The sequence below is a fragment of the Oreochromis niloticus genome, linkage group LG7 (genome assembly GCF_001858045.2).
Source record: "Oreochromis niloticus isolate F11D_XX linkage group LG7, O_niloticus_UMD_NMBU, whole genome shotgun sequence".
In the NCBI taxonomy this organism is placed as follows: Eukaryota; Metazoa; Chordata; class Actinopteri; order Cichliformes; family Cichlidae; genus Oreochromis; species Oreochromis niloticus.
In genome coordinates, this window is record NC_031972.2 from 23630139 (window position 1) to 23650828 (window position 20690).

At 38.0% G+C, this 20690-nt stretch overlaps 2 protein-coding genes across 4 annotated transcripts; one reads left to right on the top strand and one right to left on the bottom strand.

The window, feature by feature from the left end:
* Positions 1-370: 370 nt before the first annotated feature.
* pde6b (phosphodiesterase 6B, cGMP-specific, rod, beta) lies at positions 371-16549 on the bottom strand. 3 transcript variants are annotated; one of them, XM_013270830.3, is made up of 25 exons: positions 13146-16549; positions 12763-12885; positions 11180-11442; positions 10792-11103; positions 9576-9728; positions 8880-8969; positions 8616-8756; positions 8457-8531; positions 8280-8344; positions 8125-8191; positions 7981-8028; positions 7228-7377; positions 6891-7034; positions 6537-6602; positions 6268-6417; positions 6053-6160; positions 5847-5956; positions 4856-4943; positions 4677-4777; positions 4433-4540; positions 4293-4356; positions 4105-4179; positions 3557-3640; positions 3161-3314; positions 371-2314 (listed from the first exon to the last, which is right to left on the bottom strand). In XM_013270830.3, the coding sequence occupies exons 3-25, from the start codon at positions 11336-11338 to the stop codon at positions 2259-2261; spliced, it is 2568 nt and encodes an 855-aa protein (XP_013126284.1). In that variant the 5' UTR covers positions 11339-11442; positions 12763-12885; positions 13146-16549; the 3' UTR covers positions 371-2258. The 3 variants fall into 3 exon arrangements, with proteins under 3 accessions (XP_013126284.1, XP_003444376.1, XP_005451380.1); XM_003444328.5 differs by lacking the exon at positions 12763-12885; XM_005451323.4 differs by lacking the exons at positions 12763-12885; positions 13146-16549 and adding an exon at positions 11531-12705.
* Positions 16550-17186: 637 nt separating this feature from the next.
* On the top strand, positions 17187-19154 carry rbp4l (retinol binding protein 4, like). The gene is made up of 5 exons (XM_003444329.4): positions 17187-17287; positions 17709-17836; positions 17929-18065; positions 18469-18581; positions 18664-19154. The coding sequence occupies exons 2-5, from the start codon at positions 17720-17722 to the stop codon at positions 18885-18887; spliced, it is 591 nt and encodes a 196-aa protein (XP_003444377.1). The 5' UTR covers positions 17187-17287; positions 17709-17719; the 3' UTR covers positions 18888-19154.
* Positions 19155-20690: the final 1536 nt, after the last annotated feature.

Here is a 20690-nt window from a genome sequence, read left to right on the forward strand (position 1 = left end):
ACCTGTCCTTCAGTGGGAATTGAGTCTGGAGGAGGAGCATGGTTGTAATCCTGGCCTAGTTTAGCAGCAATCCTAGGATTGGGGTCAGGGACCAGTAGTAGAAAGTGCAGTGTGGACAGAAGCGATCCCTCAATACTCTTGTGCGTTGTGTAATATTATAACCTTCATAATGAACTCCATATTGCATTATAGCATTATATAGAACATGTTCTTGCATTATAATCATAATGGCTGGGGGTCAGTTAAGGCCAGGAAGCGCCTTAACTGACCCCTGCATTCAGGATGAGGGGAAGATTCATAAATGACCAGATTCCCACAATAATGTTGGCTCTTGGTAAGTTTTACCATCACAGGAAATAAATCCACTCAGTTAAAAATACACTTGCTTTTATTGGGGTCATCATTGTACATATGGAGCACATGAGGAGGCAAGCTTTGAAATGCTGACCAAAAAGTAATTTAAGTCTATTAAAAAACATCCAGGGTACATACACAGCACATTTACATTGATTTGGGACCTAATATTATCACACAGGCATATTTATCATAGCAGTTCCATATCTGGAATACTTGTAATATTTGTAAATTGAAGCTAGCACGATACATTAGTTATTCAGCTTTATGACTCTTTTCCTAGTGCTTTATAAATAATAAGGTAAGGCCCTCTAGCATCAAACTAGAAAAATATTTGCATCTTAATATTTACAGGAAGGGAGATGGTATGTACAAGTCTATACACAAAGCTCAGTTGCTTCTTTATGCTGTCTCAAACAGCTCTGTGTCCTTGTTGCCTTCGAGGCCTGCACTCAGGGATTGTTATAAGAATAGCCTGATGGCTCAGCGATTAGTGCCGCTGCCTTGCAGCACAACAGTCCTGGGTTTGGGTCTCAAAACCTGACCCAGTCGTGTGGCGTTTGCTTGTTCTTGCGTTTCCTTTTGTATCCTTTCACATAAACCACATGGTTTTTGTCATTATGGTTACTCTTCCTGATTCCGAGCGGGTGAGCTCTGACTCCTCGTCCTATTCGGGAGGAGTCCAGTGCAGGGAGAAGCTTTCAATCAGGGATTGATGTAGTACAACTCACTCTAAAGCAGTTTGAGTAAACTTGCTGATCCCAGTATTTGATTGCACTCATGTTGTAGCAGATATGAACAGAGCACAATGAACTAAAACTGAGACAAAATCAACCAGATAAATCAGTTTTATGTGTGACCACCTGATTTCCCGCTCTTATTTAATAAGACATTTATAATTCTATATTTGGAAAATACATATCCCAGGCTACCATCTCACACTCATAGACCACATACTGTATATTTACAATATAAAGGCATCATGAATAAGCATCTACAGACTTTCGCTGACTGTGAACTCATAAGTGTTCACTGTAAAACTCTTTTAAAAGCTGTTCCTGTAGCACGACCGAACATTTACCTTTGGCTCTCTGCAGACAAAGTAAACAGACTCTCATTTGTAAATAGTAAGTGACTGGAAGTAGTCAACAGGATTACTTTTTGAATATGATTAAACAATAACTGTCTATGTTCTGTAAGAACTAAAGTACTATAATACTAAATATATGGAAAATTAAAACCCCAAACACTTTAAATAATCTAAAGAGGCCCGAGCATTAAAAAAAAAAAGCACTGCACTCACTTTCTGTACAGGATTATTGTTTACTACACAGATGTAGGCTGTGTCCTCCTGAGATGTTTGCCATGTAAATAAATACTTGGAAGAATTGGGGAAAAAATAAAAAAGTTGTACATATGAGAAACACACAACAAGCATACAGCACACGCACACTCACACATTGTCACTAACACAAATCCTTTAAAGATAAGCAAACTTTTTTAAGATCAGAGAAACCTGAGATGCAAAAATTATCTTGACTCTTGATTCATAAAAGTACAATTATTTTAAGACAGGAAGCAGCAATTTTGCCTCACATGTAATCGCAGGATTTTTTTTTCTTTTTTCAAAATGTGGTCAGTCTTTCCTTGATCCGAACTAATTTTTGGCTCACCTGGCCTCTTAAAAATAAATCTTTGCTCTTCTTGGTGGAGATCTCGCCGTGTTCAGGTTTTTCCTTTTCCGACTGAAACCCTTTTCTGAAGAGTTACTACAGGGCTGTGCATTCATATATCCATCTTCCTGACTTCCTGATTTTTTCTTTTGTTGGTTTCTGCTGGGGTGAGACTCAGTCTGTCATGAGTGTCTTCATAGACCCCAGGAATGTCAGCAGTTCTTTGGTTGATTAGCACACAGAGCAGGTCTTGGAGCCAGACCCACCACTGGGGTTGTTTGCAGCCGCTGTTAAACAATTAAATATTCAACAAAAGAGTAAGTATACAATTAAAGCACTAGAAACCAAATGATCATTTGTGTTGTGGCTAATTTTAATATATAAACCTATCCTACAATCCAAACGAGATATTTAATTAAAAATAGATGCACGCAACACTGTTCAAAAATACTGGTGTTAGACCAAAAAAAGACTGAAAACCTGGTGGAAAGCCTCATGACAAGTCGATGACATAGTTAGGTAGAAAAAGAGACCTCAGAGAGGTTTGGTGTTTTTGTTTTTTTTAATGTTGAATCCTCCACACTAAAGACGGAGGATTCAACCTGGCTTACTATCAGCATGCAGCTCAGAGGTGTAGAGACGGATTAGTGCACATGGTGTGAGTAACTGGCACTTCTATGAAGGCCCCATTAACGCTGAATGATATTTGAAGGTTTGGGCACAACATATTCAGCTATCCATTGAATTCTGCATGTATTAAACAGCACAAGTCTAAAAAAATGCTGTCTAGATCTAACCAGACACCAAACTGGGCTAATTGGTATCGATTTCCAATCACTTTAAAAGTGTTTTTTTTTTTTGTTATTGTTGGGGGGTTTTTTTAAAGAAGAGCTAATCCGTCACACTGTACCAACTTTTTTAAACACATTGGTGGCATCAGTGTTGCCAGCATTGTGGCAGGTTGTCTCTGTGTTACCTTCAGATTAATTAATAACTTTCAAATCATTGCATTTCTTTTATTTTTGCACTTTACATTGTTCCACCTGTTTGGGTTCAGTGCTCTGCCTCTCTGAGTCAACAACCTTTTTAACAGTTCCTTGTAGGGTTCTGATTATTGTAAAGACACGCCCTACCTTTACTGGCTGCCGCTGCCTCTTTAGCAGCTTTTTCTTCTTCGATGGCTTTGAGCTTAGCCTCGTACTCTTCCTTTTTGGCATTCCACTCCTTCCTGTTGTTTATGATGCCATCCAGCATGGGCTGGATTTGTGGGTGGAAGCGAGAAAACTCCTTAAAAGATGCAAAGAAGAAATGAAAAATTAGCATGGAGCAGCATAGAAGAGGGGAGCTGTACAGGAGATGGTGATGCTCCATTAAAAAAACAAATACATAATAAAAATAATAATATTAAGAAGAAGAACTGACCCAGTGGTTTAAATGTGTTCAGACTAACCTAGTTTTTGCACAGAAACAGTAACAGGAGCCATGCAGTGCATATATTCGGTGAGCAAGAATGTAATAATCATCATTACCTTGTAGACAAACGTGCAGACAAAGTCAATGAAACCACACTGAAGCTTTGGAAGCTCAGCTGACTTGGTCCTGTCCATCATGGGCTGGTGGGAGGGACAAACATTTAGCGCAGTCAGAACTGTCATATAATTAATGAAATCAGTGGAAGTGTGTACCTAATCACACACACTTCTACACACGATTACATTTTTACTTTAAAGTCACTGCACTCTGTCTGAAAAAGCTTTATTTTGTTACTTGAAACTTGTCTTTTGTCGTCCTTTTCCTCTGTAGGAGTAGTTCACCTTTCCTCGGGTGAGTTTCTGATCAGCTACATAATGAGTGCGATCCCTAAAGTGACGTGTGTGGGCTGCTAAAGAGACACTACAACTTTATTCTGCCCTTTACACATCTTTAATAAGCTAGGAAATATAGTGCTGGACAGTGTATCTAGTTGGCAGTATCATGAAAAAAACCCAACAACAAATGAATAATTATACATTTAAATGTGAAACAAATAAGTATATTTTTATGAGTACAAATACACTCCAGCAGTAAATAAACTCACAATGGGTTGCTGCTCCAGTACAGTCCTCTCCAAGTCACCCTGTTCCCAAAACTCTGCTGCCACAGACAAGGCAACCTGGAAGACATACAAACATGGTTATGCTCTGCTCTTAAATAATACAAAAATCATTATTTTACTCATTTGTGATGCAGCTTACTAACAACACCAATAATTTCTGTGCTTCTCACCTTGCTCTGCACTTCCCAAGGCTTTGTGATTGCAGACAGGTCACATGCGGTCATCATCATGGCCCTGAAACAGAAAACAGTTTGCAGCCTCAGAGAAATGTGCAGGAGCAAGTAACACCATGCATGTTAGTTGCACTCACATGACAATCTCTTTCCTGGTTGTTTCTAGTGACATGAAGTCAACCCATTTCTTTTCATCCTCATACGTATGTGAGAGGTCCACAATCTTTTGGAACATGGTTCTCTTCCTAGGAAGGTGTGAGGAGAAGAATCATTTACTTACTGTTTGTCCACTTTTTAATGTAGTTTGACAGTAAAAACATTAGAAAAATAAGACATTTATCATCAGGGAGCAAGGTCAGGCAAATGAAAAGTAGTACAGACTTGAAATAAAGAGCCAGGTCAGTGGCGATGATGGCGATGTCCATGAGATGGATCACGTGGTCAACCTGTCGCCTGTTAAGATTCTGATAGATATTCAGTGTCTGCATAGGAGAGGAGCGAAGAAATGTCATTAGTGACTGAATAAAGAATACAAGTAACCTAAGCGTCTTGTTACTCACCTCGTCAGCCAAGAGGAACTTTCCAAACTCTAGATGGTGCCGTTCCAAAATGGAAGAGCCATGTAACTTGGCCAGAGGATTACCAGATCTGTTGAATGAAAATAAAAATCCTCAGATACCAGCAAGATTTCAAATGGAACTGAAGTCGGTTATCATAATAGTTACTATATATGAAAGATTTTAAAAGAATTTACAGGCTGTTTAAAACTTCATTCAGATTATTACCACATTTTTTTTCCCATTTGTTTTCAAAAGATCTCCTTAAAGGTTAAAATGTGCATGTGAACTTTTAAGATGATCTAATGCTCATTCTGAACTACAAGCGAATGCATAATCACTGTAGTAATGACTGTGGATCACTATATCCTTTCAACAATTACCCCCTCCCCACAAAAAATAAATATGCCGCTATGGTTCATCAAATGAACGATGACGACTCACTGTTTCTGTTTACAAGCTGATTGCTTCGTGTAATTCAGAAATCGTGTAATTACTTGGTTTGTGCCTTAGATTTCACCATTTGCAGTCATTTCAGTGACGTCTGCAGCACATGCAGCAGAGTTGCATCAAAGCTAAACAGCCAGTAGTTTTTTTCCCTTTTTAGGGCATGTTGCTAATTACTTTATAGAATACGTTGCTGGAAAGCAAATGAGAATTTACCTTATCATGTCCCCCTTTCAAAATAAACCTAATATAGTGACTACATCAAAAATTCCTTCCTTAACTTTTCTTTTTATCATCGACCTGCCAGCAGGCCCACTTTAAAAGCACTCTTTAAATGACCATAACTCTGTAATTGTTTGTGTTAGAGACAAAATTCAAACTGTTTCAGAAAGAGGAGAAGACAGGCTTTACTGGGATTACAAGGTATTGTAATTATATTGTACAAGGTGCTGTACAATATATTGCTAAATGCTATATAATGCTGCAAACCTTAAGCAGTTTTCTTTATTTTGTTGTGAGAAATCAAAAAGTTCCCATAAGCACTTACTTGACCTGGTACAAGTTATTTGTCCCTCTGTGATCAATATCGTGAAGAAATCCTGCGGTTATCATTGCCATTACCTCCAAGTCAGTGTAGTATCGCTTCAGCATTCCTGTCTGAGCACACAGAGACACACAAGATATTGCCATGCTGTGTATAAAGATATACACTTAAGCTGAGGTAAATGGAGGTTAATAAAATTAAAGAAATACCGTCAGTAGCGTAAACATCGTCTGTCCAACATTAAAGCCGTGACGCCAGTTGTGGTAGGTGATCCTTCTGTATCCTTTGCTGACTGAATACATGAAACGAACCAGCACCTGAGAGGAGAGCAGCAAATCATTAAATCTATTTTAAAACAACACCGCTCCAAAAGGCTGTTCACAAACTGAAGATAAAGATGCACACTTGTGTTTATCTGCATTACCTCCTGTGGAATCTGGAACTTCTTGACCACACCGACTTCATAGTACATCTGGATCCCGCACTTCACCAACTCCATCTCTGTGCAATTAAAATCCGAAAAGCGGAACTCATAGATCTCAAACTTCTTAATTAGTGGAGGAAGGTCTTTTTTCTGTGAGGGAAATGAATGAAACAGACATATATGAAAAATGTCAAGCTTTTCTGGTAACATAAGCCAAATTGAGGGACAAATTAATGTGCTGGACAACACAATACACAAGTTGGACATACCAGGATAGCTAGGAGCTCGTCCTCTTCACAGTCTCTGGGTTCACAGTCGTAGAGCTCTCTGGTGTACTGGAAGAAATTACAAAAACCATTGATGTTATAGGTTTAAACTGAGGCAACAACACAAAGTACAAAGGTGGCAAGTGGTAGTTTGGTCTCCTACAAAGAGAAGAATTAGTGAATCTTGTTAAAAAAGAAAAGCTTTTTTAGGTTCTTGTTGGATGGTTTGCAATGTCTTTTGGTGAGGCGGGAGTTCAAATGAGGCTGGGAACCTTTTCTATTGTCATTGATCTAAATACTCTAATGTTTACAGTCAGTTAACAGCTGGGAGAGAAAACACACTTAAACAGGACTAACCAGGATGTTCTGAATCTCATCATCTCGACATTTGACGTGGTAGAGCACCATGTCCTGAGCGATGTCTTTGCGGTTCTCAAGCTTATTCATCTTGTCGTACGTGTCTGTGTTCAACGCTGACCATCCCAGGAACTGAGTCAAAGCCTGAGAAACAGGAAAATCATCAGAAGATGGCCATCTATGTTACACGTACAGCCTTCACCACATACAGTGTCAGCAGTGCACTCCACACATAAACATAAAACAGATATAAAAACTTTATCTTCCCAAATGACATTGATGGAATTTCATTTTTCTTTATTTGCACAAAAAATGATTTTGTGAAGATTACTGTTACCTCCATGAGCTGTTCATCCTGATCATCAAAAGGCTTTCCGTCTTTTCTGTTGTAAAACGTGGCTACGCCAACTATCTCTTCCTTTTTGTTGACGATTGGCAGCGAGAGAACATTTTTTATTGTCCAGCCACTGCTGTCCAATGGCTCTTTCTGCAACGCACAAGAAACAAGCAGGCCTCATAACATATGTCTACATGAAAAAGGTTCTTCAGCTTTTTTACAAGCAGAACATCTTGCATGGCCTAACAAATAACAAATGTTTAAGCTTAGAACTGTAACTACAATCTAAAACATTGTAGCCCAAATACTTCAGGGGGTCCTAATAATAATAAAGAAACACGTTTCATTTTAATCATGTTAATTTTCCAGTAAATCATTCTGTCTGGTTTAATGATGCATTTTAGTGTTTTCAAAAAAATCAAGCTTAGTATGATTGTCTCCATATTTTCTCTGTTTAACCAGTTTGTTCCTAGAATAACTTAAAGATGATTCAGATATCCCCCTTGCCCACTAGTCACCTGGATAATAAACCAGGAAGTAGCAGGACAGGTTTGATACACCCTGATTGAAGTTTTAGATATTAACGTTTTAAAGTTACGACAAACCTTGGCTATGGGTCACAGACCCCTGGGGCTTCCCGGACACCTCTGTGACTGCCACTGCTCTAAAAGTATTCTGCACTGTTTTTTTGTTTGTTTGTTTGTTTTAATAAAGTAGCGTCCTCTCTACACAATGATGTCTACAATATCTTACCTGAAAATCGAACGTCTCATCAGCGCCTGCATTCATAATGTTACAAATCTACGAGAGGGAAGAGAACAACCTGATCAGTTTGGAAATATTTATTAGGTTAAACTGGTTTGAAAGCTTTCTGCAAGTAATTAAAAAGAAACTTACAAAGCCGCTCTCAGCAACATAAGTGGGTAGGCCACTACTCAAAGCCCAGTGATCTGCAGGAGGATTGCTATAAGACACACAGGCAGTAAGTCAACAGATGTTATCTCTCACTAAAACTTTATTAATCTCTTTTATTTTTTCATCTAACCACTTACGGTATTACTTTGATGTCTTCCTTTCCGTGTAAAATATAATCAATCACTTTGTAGAAGTTTACCTCCTAAAATCAAAATAAAACAGAGATATTTGAGAAAGAGGAAGCAGTGTGTAGACATTTACTAGCAAAGGCAGTGCTGGTAATAATGTTAGATAAATAAAATAAAAGAACATACCCTGCCATCAGGGGTTACAGGGCCAGAGTAAGGTGGCTGCTCTCCCATCAACACTGGCCAGATGTCAAAGAACTCCTGGAAGCAGAGAACAAGTCAGTAACTTCACGGTGGTACAAAAATGTGGCTTAACACACACAAAGATACAGAAAGAAGCCACACCTTTTCCTTCGTCATGTCTAGTAAACCAACAGAGTAGCGGTCACAGTTGAGGTAGGCTCGGACTGTGTACAAGGCTTTGTGAAACTGTCGCTCGATGTCTGTCAGCTCTTCGAATACCTTGTTGGCTGACCATAGCAGCAGCTACAAAACATGCAAAATATACATTAAAGAAGGGTGAAAATTAGGTTAATGCACTGTGCAAGTGCAACACTGCAGTAATATTTCTGTATGTACATCAAAGACTGCGCATTAAAATTGGCGTACCTGTCCTTTACGCGTCTCACAGCTGTGGAGGTAACTCAGGTGGTAGATCTTCAAGTTCAAAGTGGCAACTCTCATATACTTCAAAAAAAGCTGCAGGGATGGACAAACGGGGTTAAAATAACATAAAAAATAATTGGCAGAATAAAATTTGTGGTACAAAAAAAATGCTGTAAATGAAGGTCGAGGTGTGATGAAGACAATGTACTATAAATATAATCAGCAACATCACATTATTATTATTATTATCATTATTATTATTGTGCCTTTTTAAAAGCATAGAACACACTGAAGCGTCCAATAACAGGTTTCTGCTCTTCCCTGAGCTCATGGATACATAAACGTGGCATTATTTTAGCCATGTTGAAATATTTTCTTGTAAAACATATGAAATAGGGAAAAAAATCTTAATTCTGATGCATTAACCTGACGTGGGTCTCAGTCCATTCAGCTCAGGTGTATTTTTAAGAGGAAGGGGGGCATCCCTAACTGGCATTAATGACCTTGCTCATATTGCATGCAATACTTATCAGCTGTAATAATAAACTAATTGTCTTTAATTATAATCTTAAGGCTGACTGACTGTCTAAAGCTGATTGTCTTTACCTAAAAAAGAGAAAAACATTGTTTATAGAATTGCGCACATTAGTTTCAACTCTGAGTGGTTCATGCACGTGTGCTTTTGTGGTTTGGACTCACATCTTCATCTTCAGCAGTGAAATGTGGTCCTGTGGTCTTGTTCACAGCCATGACCACTGCCACCATGTCTTTGCCGTTGAGGATGGGTGTAGCCAGAATATTTCTGGTCTCGTAGTCTGTGAGTTCGTCAACAAATGAGCTGAAGTGCTGGTTCTAAAATGCAGGAAAGATGCCTTCAGAGCACATAGACGTGTAATTGCTCATCCAGAAAACATTATTAATACAACACTGGGTTTCATAATGCCTTACTTATGAAAGCCCAATACACTGAATACATCGCTAGAAAAATTCATTTAAGATTATTGTTTTGAAGACATATACTGAATACTCCAACTTAACACGGTGGCATAGAGACAATGAACAACTTTTATACAGCAGAGCTCTGCAGGAGCCAAGAGTAGATTTATTAGAGAATAATACAGTCTATAATAAGAGGTAAGTGTGTAGGTAAGAACGCATCATATGGCCCACAAATCCCACAGTTTTATTAGTTTGTCAACTCAATTTTATTCTGAAACTACAAAACGTATGATGCACGCTACTGTTCCTTTAAAATATAACAGTGTAAATAACAATATAAGGTTTATACAGGGATATAAAAGGAAGCTATCAAAGTGAAGTGATCTGTTTTAGATTCCTGCTGACTAAATGCCAGAGATGTCTAATCCACAGCTAGAGCAGAGCCTGATGGGATCTGAAAATAAATGGATTATGTCTGACAAGGGGATTTACACCTTCAGGTGGTCAAGTGTAGTGTGTGACTAACTTTTCTTTTACTCTCCCTATAACCATGAGGCTTTAGGGTATGATATCTAATATATGTGAATATTTACCAAAGCAAACGTGCAAAAATGTTACTTTGTTGTTACTCTGTGAGGAAAAGAGTAGAGGCAGCTCCTGCTGTTTGATTTTAAAGAGGCTGATTTTAAAGAGACTGTAACAAATCTTGACATTCTTGCCTCTTTCATGTGCAACCAATGAGCGCTTGATTATCCAACAGAACTGAACAGATCATGGGTAACTTGCCACCACCTTTAACTTCCATTGGAGAGAATATAAATGAGAATATAAATCAAAAGTGTTACTGTGATATATTTATAACTGATTTCATTCTTAATTCTAGCCACTGTGTGTCACCTGGTGGTAATCTAATATGAATCACACCATTCATCATCTAAGCTTTCCCTCTAATTAATTAGCCCTCCCTCCTCCTTACCTCCTTGACGTTTTTCACATTAACTGACTTCTTGGTCAGAGCCACATTGCCAACTATTCCCATGTCCAGCGGATACACGATCTCAGAGTCTGGTGGCACGATGCAATCGTCAAACTCGGACTCTTTGCTCACGTTGAAGAGTCGTGTGGCGAGCTCTCCGACGCCGTTGCGCTGGCGGTACATGAACAAGCTGCAGCGGTCGGCGTGGATGAGCGCGCTGATTCTTCTCAGGATCTTGAAAACCACCTTTTCCATGTTGATGTTCTCTTGCATGTCTTTGATCAGGTCATACATGATTTTGCTTTCCTCGATCTTGGAAAGGACAGAAAAATCACTAAAAATCCAAAAATAATATTAATAATAAACAAAAAATAAAACTGTAACTTACCTGACTGAGCTCTTGAAACTGGCTGAAGTCGATCTGTTTCTCTGGGAGTCCTGAAACCTTCGATATGGTGGAGGTGTTCATCTTCTTGGCAAAGTACTTCTTAGCAAAATCAGGATTCCCGTTCAGGAACTTTTCCACATCTTCCTTTTGTACACCCATGATTGCTTCTTCCTTGTCCTCTTCCAAGTGTCCCTGTCTTCTCCCTCTTCAGCTCAGTGATCGAGCTCCCACTACGTCCAACACTGCTCCTCCAACTTCCCCACCTAGAAATCGAAGACAAAATAAGAAAGGAAACACTTCCATAGTGACAACTTTGTAAATTTTACCCCCCAAGAAAGAAAGAAATCTTACCCAGATACTACACAGAAAGGTGGGAAACAGAAGTGGACACATTCAAATGCAGGTATAAAAAAAATAAAAAATTAATCCCCTCTTGTTAGTGGGATAAGCAGACTGAGAGAGGGAGATCCCTGAGGAGAAGGCAGAGGGCTGAATCCAACAATCCCTCTGTCATCAGCAGATAGTGCTGAAGGTTAGTGGGGATCTGCCTACACTAAACTCATCAGCTGATCATGTAGTAAGAGATATGTAGGCCAAAGGATCCAGACACCATTGTGCTTTTGTCCAAAACAAAAGTAAAATATATACTGTCATGTCCCTAAAGGAATAATTAGGTTTTTTAGGTTTTCTGCTGGCATTGCACTACAAATTCAACTTGGCTCATTTTTTGCTGTTAATTACTGATTTTGTTGATGTACGTATTTAAACATCGATGCACAATTGGGTATAACTTTTCTTTACAATTCTGAGGGGAGAATATAATAAAAAGCTTAAAAACCAATGAAAAAACAGCAAGTCTTCTTCGTTGGTCTCAGACTTTTTTTTTTATTGAGAAGGTGTTTTAAACATTTGTTTAAATATATAGGCATTATAGATATACAGATATAGGTTTAAAGACTCTGAAACCAATAAATAGAAATGATGGTCCTGTTTTTAAATTTGTGGGTCAATACAGACGTTTAAAATAGCAATTTTATTATTTTATTAACATTTTTTAAATTCTCCACTAATAATCATTTGTATAAATATATGTTTTATCCTTTTTGTGCTAGTCCATAATATCAGTAATAACAATAATACAATTTCACTCATCACCGTGGGACCTAGGAATATTTAGCCAATACAAAATTGATGTGCACCACTGATAAACACAATTATTGGTACTTGGAAATGCCGATATATCAATGGATCCACAGTAAAAATGACTAGAAAGAAAAACAAACATCAAAAAAACAAATTAATTAGCTGACGTTATTACTGAAAATTTTAATGAAAAATAATATCAGTAGATAAAATATTATTTGTCTCCATATTTCTGCACTGCTGTGAATGAAACATTTGTTGCATTATTAAATCTAAATGATTATAAAATCTACCAAATCTACAAAATTATAACATATATATTTATATTACATACACACCCTTTGCTTTTCATATCTACTGTATATGTTATATTTTTCAGTTACAGTATGCCAGTTCTGCCTCTCTCTCTCTCTCTGTCTGTCTCGCTCTCCTAGGTCTACCTGTGAAAGCTCTTTAGTTCCTCATTAATCTCGACCTCCTCTTTATAAGCTCTGTTTAGTTAAAACGCTGCCTGATGAGCTCAGCACCCAAACTCTGGCTTTCTCCTCATGTAGTCTTTAAACCTGTAATGCACATATAGACAGTGGAAAATGAGACGCTGTGTGCTTCTGTGGGAAAACTAATCCTTTGATTCAGTGCAGGGAGGTCCTATCTATAATAAGGTTTCATAAACATCTTAAACAAAAGGTCAAATACATAATCTCCTTCCACTATAATAGATTACAGGAACTGTGTGTGTCTGTGTGAGTGCGTATCTGTGCACATTCATGTGTTCGTGATAGGGTCCATGTATCATCTATAGTGGAATCACGTATGCACTCACCTGAGCCTCACTGTGAGTGCTCACTTGTGCACCAGCATATTTCCTCTTCTTAGTGCTTTAGTTTACCTAATATGAATGAATGTTTAAATCTTACACAGTGACAAGCAAACTAAAGTGTCCCACCATCACCATGTTAGCAGCTCTGTGAAGTACTGAGATGGCCACATAATCAGCCACACAACTATAAAGTCACCATAAAAACACTTGAACACGCATTTGAATCATCTTAGTTTTTGGTCTGGCTAAATAACACATGCATATAACTTTGTTCTTATCTTGTATTAATTTCGTTTTCTGGTTCTATTAACGCTTCTGTTGGCATATTCTGAATGAAGTGGACGGAGCTCCTATAAATACAGGAAGTGTAACTGGAATATACCAAATGTTGCTGCATCACAGGGGTGGAGCGGAATTGTTTTGTCGAAATGTTGATTTAATTCGTTGGTTTTGATGTTCTGTTTGTGGTTATTTTGGATTTGATTAATGTTAAGTTAAAAGTAACTGTTACGCTAACTGTTTTTTGTTGTTCTTGTTTGTCGTTTCCCTTGATTCTCTGTTCAGTTTTGGTCAAGTATTTTTAAGCCATTAGCTAGCAGTGTTATTTTTAGGTATGTCCCAATTTACTTCAGAGAAATCCTGAGTTTAGTTCTTTTTAGCTGACCTCTTGTAAAAGTCCAAAGTTTATTCTTAAGCTTTTTAGGTCAGATAAACTTGTTTCCTTGTGCCTAATCAGTGGTCTCTAATACAGTACTTGAGCAAACCCTTACTTAAAGCTAACAGATATAATCAGCATGCTACAGCAATAATTGTAGCGAGTAAAACAGCTTATAATGTAAAGTTCCTTGAAATAAACCTAATTGTTAATTTGAATAGAGACAAATTGAACTGAATCAATGACATTGTTCAACACGCAAATGAAAAGTAGTAATGTCTACTGTTTTCACCATTTTGCAGTCTGTTAGCATGTGAACATTTTCTCATTAGCACTGTTAGCAAAACAAAGCACATATAAAGCCAATGTCAGTGTCATTTGTTTTGCATGTGTTGGTCATAAACAAAGTAATAGAAAATGTTACCTAGTTATGGGTCTGGATGAAAAGCCATATGGTCATTAATGTTACTACTATTTCAGTATTTGTTGAGCTATTCAATTCAGTTCAATTAAATTATGTAGCACCAAATCACAACAAGAGTCATCTCAAGGTGCTTTATATTGTTACCTAAAGACTCTACAATAACAGAGATAAAACCAAAGATGTAAGATTTTTAATTTAGTACATGAAAAAAAAAAAAAAAAAAAACCCTAAAAGATTTACTCACATTATTAGCTTTCTTATATTGCAATCCTGCCATGCACCACACGATGGCAACAGACTCAAACAGAGTCTGCAGGCTAGAAAGATGTTGAACCATCCCTGGTCTGCAAGTCTCCTATTTTTCCTTCTGTGTGGGCACATACAGTGGTTATCTAAGCATATGTTACAAAGTATGTGCTGCTGAAAGGGATTAACAGACTTCCCCATACTTTTCACTTTGTTCTTCATTTTGGGGGCTTCCTTTGTTTTTTTTATTAGTCTTTATTAAGCATACATATTGGGGCACATCAGTCAATACAACTCTGCCTCAATGAATTATGAATCTGGATTGTTCATAATGAGTTCACTGAAAAAGAGCAGTCTATTTTCTCGTAAAGATTTCTCCTCTTGGGCTAAAGGTGAACTTTCCACTACATAGAGTTTGCAAAGAAACCTTCACAGACATATTTTCCACTACATAGATATCACTGACAGCATCCATCCATTGTTTGAGGCTTGGTGATTTGGGTTTATTCCATTTTTTATTTATTTATTTATTTATTGTTGTTGTTGTTTTGTTTGTTTTTTTGCAGGCTACTAAAAGTATTTTTACAAAGCTACCAGTACTTAAAAAAATTTGGAGGGGGGGGTCCGTGTTGTTTCCATTTACGGTCATATCAAAACATTTTGTTCAAATAAGGAACCTCAGATTTATACAAAGAACATCTTCCATTAAGGATAGAAAACATATTTTTAGTTAGAGCTCTTAAAGCCTAAGACGTACACACTCTAAAGAAGGGCTCACAGACCAAAACACCAGAACTGTAAAAAAAAATTACCTGAAGATCATTCTTGAGATTTAAAGTAGTTGAAGGTCAAAAAATGACTTCATTTAATACCAGCTTCTTTTTTTTTTTAATTGTTAGTAATTACTGTGTCCAGTTTCATAACCTTTACATAAACATATACCACATTTAGCTTGTTTCAAGGTTAAATGAAAATACAACAGTATTATAAGGGAACTAACTATGGGAACTAACTGTATTTCTTCACATGGGAATTTAACGATGGCCTATAAAAAGGTGTGGAGTACGTATTTTTATCAGGGATCTATTTCTGTTCTTGCAAGCAGGATTAAACTGTATTCTTACAGTCAGTGGAAAAAATAGAGCCGCTGTCTTGACTGACTTGTCTGTGTGTGTCCTCACTGAAGATGCTGTTTACTTTCAGAGCTGCACTAGTTTACACTGATTGCTTAATTTTTCACCGGATATCGGATTAAAGAGGATACATTTGTAACAGTAGTAAGCTGAATATTAAAAAATCAGACACTAAGGTAAATTTTAAAACAGACAGCTGTGGATACTATTACATGATGTATAATGCCAGCAGTAATCTCAGGTGACCAAGGTCAATCCAGGAAAGTAGAAATCACAAACATGTGCCTGTGTGTAAGTTCATGAATAACAATGCGATGTCTGTATGTTCTTGTGGGCTTAGTTTGTACTCTTGTGAGGCCAATTCTCTGAAATTACCAAAATTCTTTTAAAATTGTATTTTTTTTAACAGGTGGGGCACATTTTCTTATTTTACTCATCGATCAGTATTTTTTGGACTTTTTAAAATATTAATTCTTAGAGGATTACACCTTGATTGTTCAGCCAAAACAAGATGAGATAACTAGATTGTCTACTTTTATTCACCCTCTCCAACGCCTGGTGGCCTGAGCCAGTGTCCATTAAATTGTGCTTATCAATGAAGTGCATCTCAGTCGTTTACAACACTTTCCAGACTTGCCAAAGTATCAAAGCAAAACAGAATACAGCTCACATCTCAAATGAGTGTTTTCTGACCACGTTTTTATCATACAGCTGATAAAAACAGGGTTTTTTTGGTGGTTTGAGCCCCAAGTTGTTATTTTTCTCTCACTTCACACACAAATGTTGCATGTGGGATCTAAGATAGAGCGTATTTCCTTACTGTATAGCTGTTTTTCAAGAAATGCATGTCGGAAAAGGGAGCATGTACTCATTCTTTCCTGTTTGTTTTCTCATCCTAAACAGACACAGAAGTTTCTCAGGTGGATTTGTACTATGCTAACACGGCACTTTTCCACAGCTGAAATTGACTTTTGACCCCAAACTCTCTTGAAAAAAAACTTTTTTTGTTTTTGTCATTATTTTATCTACTAAAAAGAAAACACTAACCTGCTTCCTCATAAAATACTTTTTTGGGTTTGTCGAAATCCAGTGAATTTTGGAATTTTCAATGCATTTCCCTTGCACATAAAACATAGCTCAGGGCTTTGTGGTGTCACATAGTGATTTTAGTCTCCCTCTGTCTTCATTGTCTAACCTGGCATTTTGTCCCTTAATTTAACTCCCAATAAATATTCCTGGTTTTAATAAAATGGACAAAACATATATTGACCTCATTGTTTGGATTTCAAACATGCAGTTTCATTACTATTATCAAATCTCTAAGTTCATTAAAAATCAACCGCTGCTTGTATTTTGCACACAGTCAGACACATTTCACTTGCCATCTCTTGGCAGCATGTGTCTTGTTTTACAGCTCTTCCAGTCACTTACATAATGGTCTAATTGTTTTTATAGTAAGTCTTGGGCAGGTTTGACGGTAAAAGCCAGATTACGTTAAGGATTTCAGCCGAACAGGATTAGCTCTAGATTTAAGCACCTTATTTAGTCCCAGGCAATGAAAATCAGCCATAAGCTTGTCTGTGGTGCATGTATATAAAGGCAGCTTCTGACACAAGACCCAGCCTGGTGGATAACCGCACACCGAAATTTAATTTTTAACTCCTATTGTTAATTTAACCCAAAACAGGTAAGACATTGAAATATTTCTTTGAAAAAAATTAGCCTTTCAGCTACTTTTCGGGAATTTCTTTTAATTCTTTCAGTCATGATGATCATAAATTGTGTGTAATTTTTATGTTCCTTCAGCTCCCGTTAGGTTTAACTATTGAGAGTGGTGAACTGGACATACATAGCTGTAAATGAGTCATTTTCCTATAGCCTTACATGATATAATTAATGATAGACTGCAACATAGTGCTCAAGTGTAAATGGCCTGTATTTGTAAGTGTTATTTATAAGTGTATAATGAGATCTGACTGACTGTAGCTCCGATTTTAGTGTACAGACTCCAGGAGTTGTTGTGAACTTTTCAGAAATGTTTGTCTTTCATCAGTGAAGCTTATGCATTCAAGTTTGTATTTAACAGCCTATTACAATGAATACTGCAGTTCATTACAGAATGGGATCCTCTAAGCTGGCCCTGCTGTTGGTCTTGGTGTCCTGTGTTGAACGCTGTCTGTCTGCCTCCTGCGTTGTTGATAGCTTCTCTGTGAAAGAGGACTTTGACCCCAAGAGGGTGAGTGAATTCAAAATACACAGACAGCAATAATGATGAACGACTAAAGAATAATTTCTGACTTCGCGTTCCTCATTTCATTTTCACTGAAGTATTCAGGGAAGTGGTATGCACTGCAAAAGAAGGACCCAGAAGGCCTGTTCCTGCAGGACAACATCTCAGCAGAGTACACCATCGATGATGATGGCTCCATGACCGCCTCCTCCAAGGGACGCGTCACTCTGTTTGGGTAAGTTTAAAGGTCGGGAGCAAATTTTGTATACATCAGTATTGCTGTATTACGCTCACTATCTCATTATCTGCTCATTATCTGTAAGACCTGATGAGGTGAAGGTAACTTGAACCTTCAGTTTATCAGATCAGTGGTTAAGAAAAGCTTACACGTGGTGCTTGAGTTCCAGTAAAGCTTTAAGACATAAACACGTACACTTTTTAGAAGAACATTCTGGACAGCATTAGCTGCAGGCTGAGTTTTCTCAGGATTATGAAGGATTAGGAAGAAACACAGTTTAGAGAGAGGGTTTTTATACAGGAATGTAAGCTTAGATAAACATGCAATGAGCTAGACTTTGTTTAGAGGAAGTTTAAAATATAGTGTTAGACCTATTTGTGTTTGTATCACTGTTTCACAGCTTCTGGGTTGTGTGTGCTGATATGGCTGCACAGTACTCTGTACCTGACCCTTCCACACCCGGCAAGATGTTCATGAACTACCAAGGACTGGCCAGCTACCTGTCCAGTGGAGGTTGGTTCTGCACACTTGAACCCTCCCGTATATTTCTTTTATCCTCTCATTCCTCCTCACACTCCTCCTTTCTTTCACTCAGGCGACAACTACTGGGTGATCGACACCGACTACGACAACTACGCCATCACCTACGCCTGCCGCACCCTGAAGGATGACGGCAGCTGTGAGGACGGGTATGCCCTTGTCTTCTCCAGGAACCCCCGTGGCCTTCCTCCCGCCATCCAGCGTGTCGTCCGCCAAAAGCAGGAAGACATCTGCATGGCCGGAGAGTTCCAGCCTGTCCTGCAGTCTGGAGCCTGCTAAATCGAAAGAGATTAACAGAAAGAGTGAGGAGCAGAAGTGTGTGCCAGCTAGCTGCAGTCTAGGTGGTTTAACACCAAAAAGCGGGAGAATGTGAGAGTGAATGTGCATGAGGAACACATGAAAGTAGAGGAATATCCGGAGATGTCAGAGAATAATCATCTTCCTCTGTTTCTCAAATCCATCCACTGTCTGTTAAAGAAAAAACATCAGTGTTCCAGAGTCTCGTGTGAATGTGAAAGCTGAAATAAATGTCTTTTCTAAACAAAATATGTCTGAAAAACCATCCTTCTTTATGCCGCTCAAAAATCTGACCCATAGAGAAGAAAATTCAACCTAAATGGACTAAGATAAGATGTTAAGTAGCACACCGAACCACAGAAACATAGGGAATGTTTGTCAGTGCTCCAGCTTTGTAAACACGGCCATGTAAAGTAAGTGGGTAATCCTCTCTGAGCCCACGAAAATGCAGCCAAACCCATGCAATACACTCCGAGCAGTAAGGAGCTTACTAATGTTTTGAGATCTTAGTCCTGTTATACTAACTCAGCTGAGGGTACTCTAGGGTCACGGATCAAGTTAGGAGTGTTCTTGTTTGGACTGCAAAGATAATTGACTTTGTGTCAGCAGGTTAGGCCTCACAAACACAAAGCTCAACTGACCCTGTGTGCCCTTCTTTTTTTGTAATGTTACATCACAAGTTAGATAAAATGCTGCAAGAGAAAGAGGAAAGACATCTGTCAACATAATAATACGTCTGTAATTTCAAGAATGACAGAGACAGAAATGCTTTCTATAGCTGGTGAGTGATTGTGTTGGTGTTCTACAATAAGCTGGAAAGTAATGTATTTACTCAGATAGAACCAGGGAGTTTTAGGGACTCTAATATTTTGTTGTTGGGCCTTGCTTACTCAGAGAATCGGGGGATCGTGGTTATTAGTAAGGGGAATGTTTGGCAGCAGTGCTTTATGCTTCTGTGTGACAAAAGTCTGCAATCCCAGTTTATTATATTCATTATTAGACCTTTCTCATAAACTCTTTTCCCCCACTCACCAGCCACTTCATTAGGTACACCTTGCTGTGTGAATTCTTCATGGTGCAGATTCAACATATTGCTGCAAACATTTCTCAGAGATTTTGGTCCATACTGGCATATACCTAAACGCACTGTGTTGCTGCCATGTGATTGGCTAATCAGATGTTTGCAGGTCCACCTATAAGTGTCTGGTGATTCTAAACAATGGATGCTTTCTTTCCAAATTAATCGCTACAATAAAATCTGTCCAGCAGAGGGCAGTTAAATAACATTAGACAGTAAACCCCAGGCTTGAAAAATACTACACAACCTTGACAACCTTCTGACAATTTCATGAAACATTTTATTCACTATTATCTCCTTTGTTACTGGATCATTACAGTGACCAACACAGTAACAGTAAAACATAAACTTTTATACTCCTTATGTGTGCAGTCTTTGGTGATTTCAAATATTTAAACAGTTGCTTATTATATCTAATGCATTTCTTTTGTTGCCTTGTCTGCAGATGGCAGATGTCATCACAAAATCCAAAGAAAAGCAAGTAAAAGTTTCCAACATGACTGCTTACAGCCTCTGTGGCGAAACAAGTCTGCTGAAAAAACCAACTATATCAGAGAGCAACACATGAAAAATAGAAAAACATTCTTGGACAGTGGCCTTGAAATGTTTTCCCATAGTGCAATAACAGAAGGATAACCTTGAGACTTTAAGTTTTAAATATAATGGATTTAATTTACAGCAATGTTTTGCTGGGATGAGATCTTTCA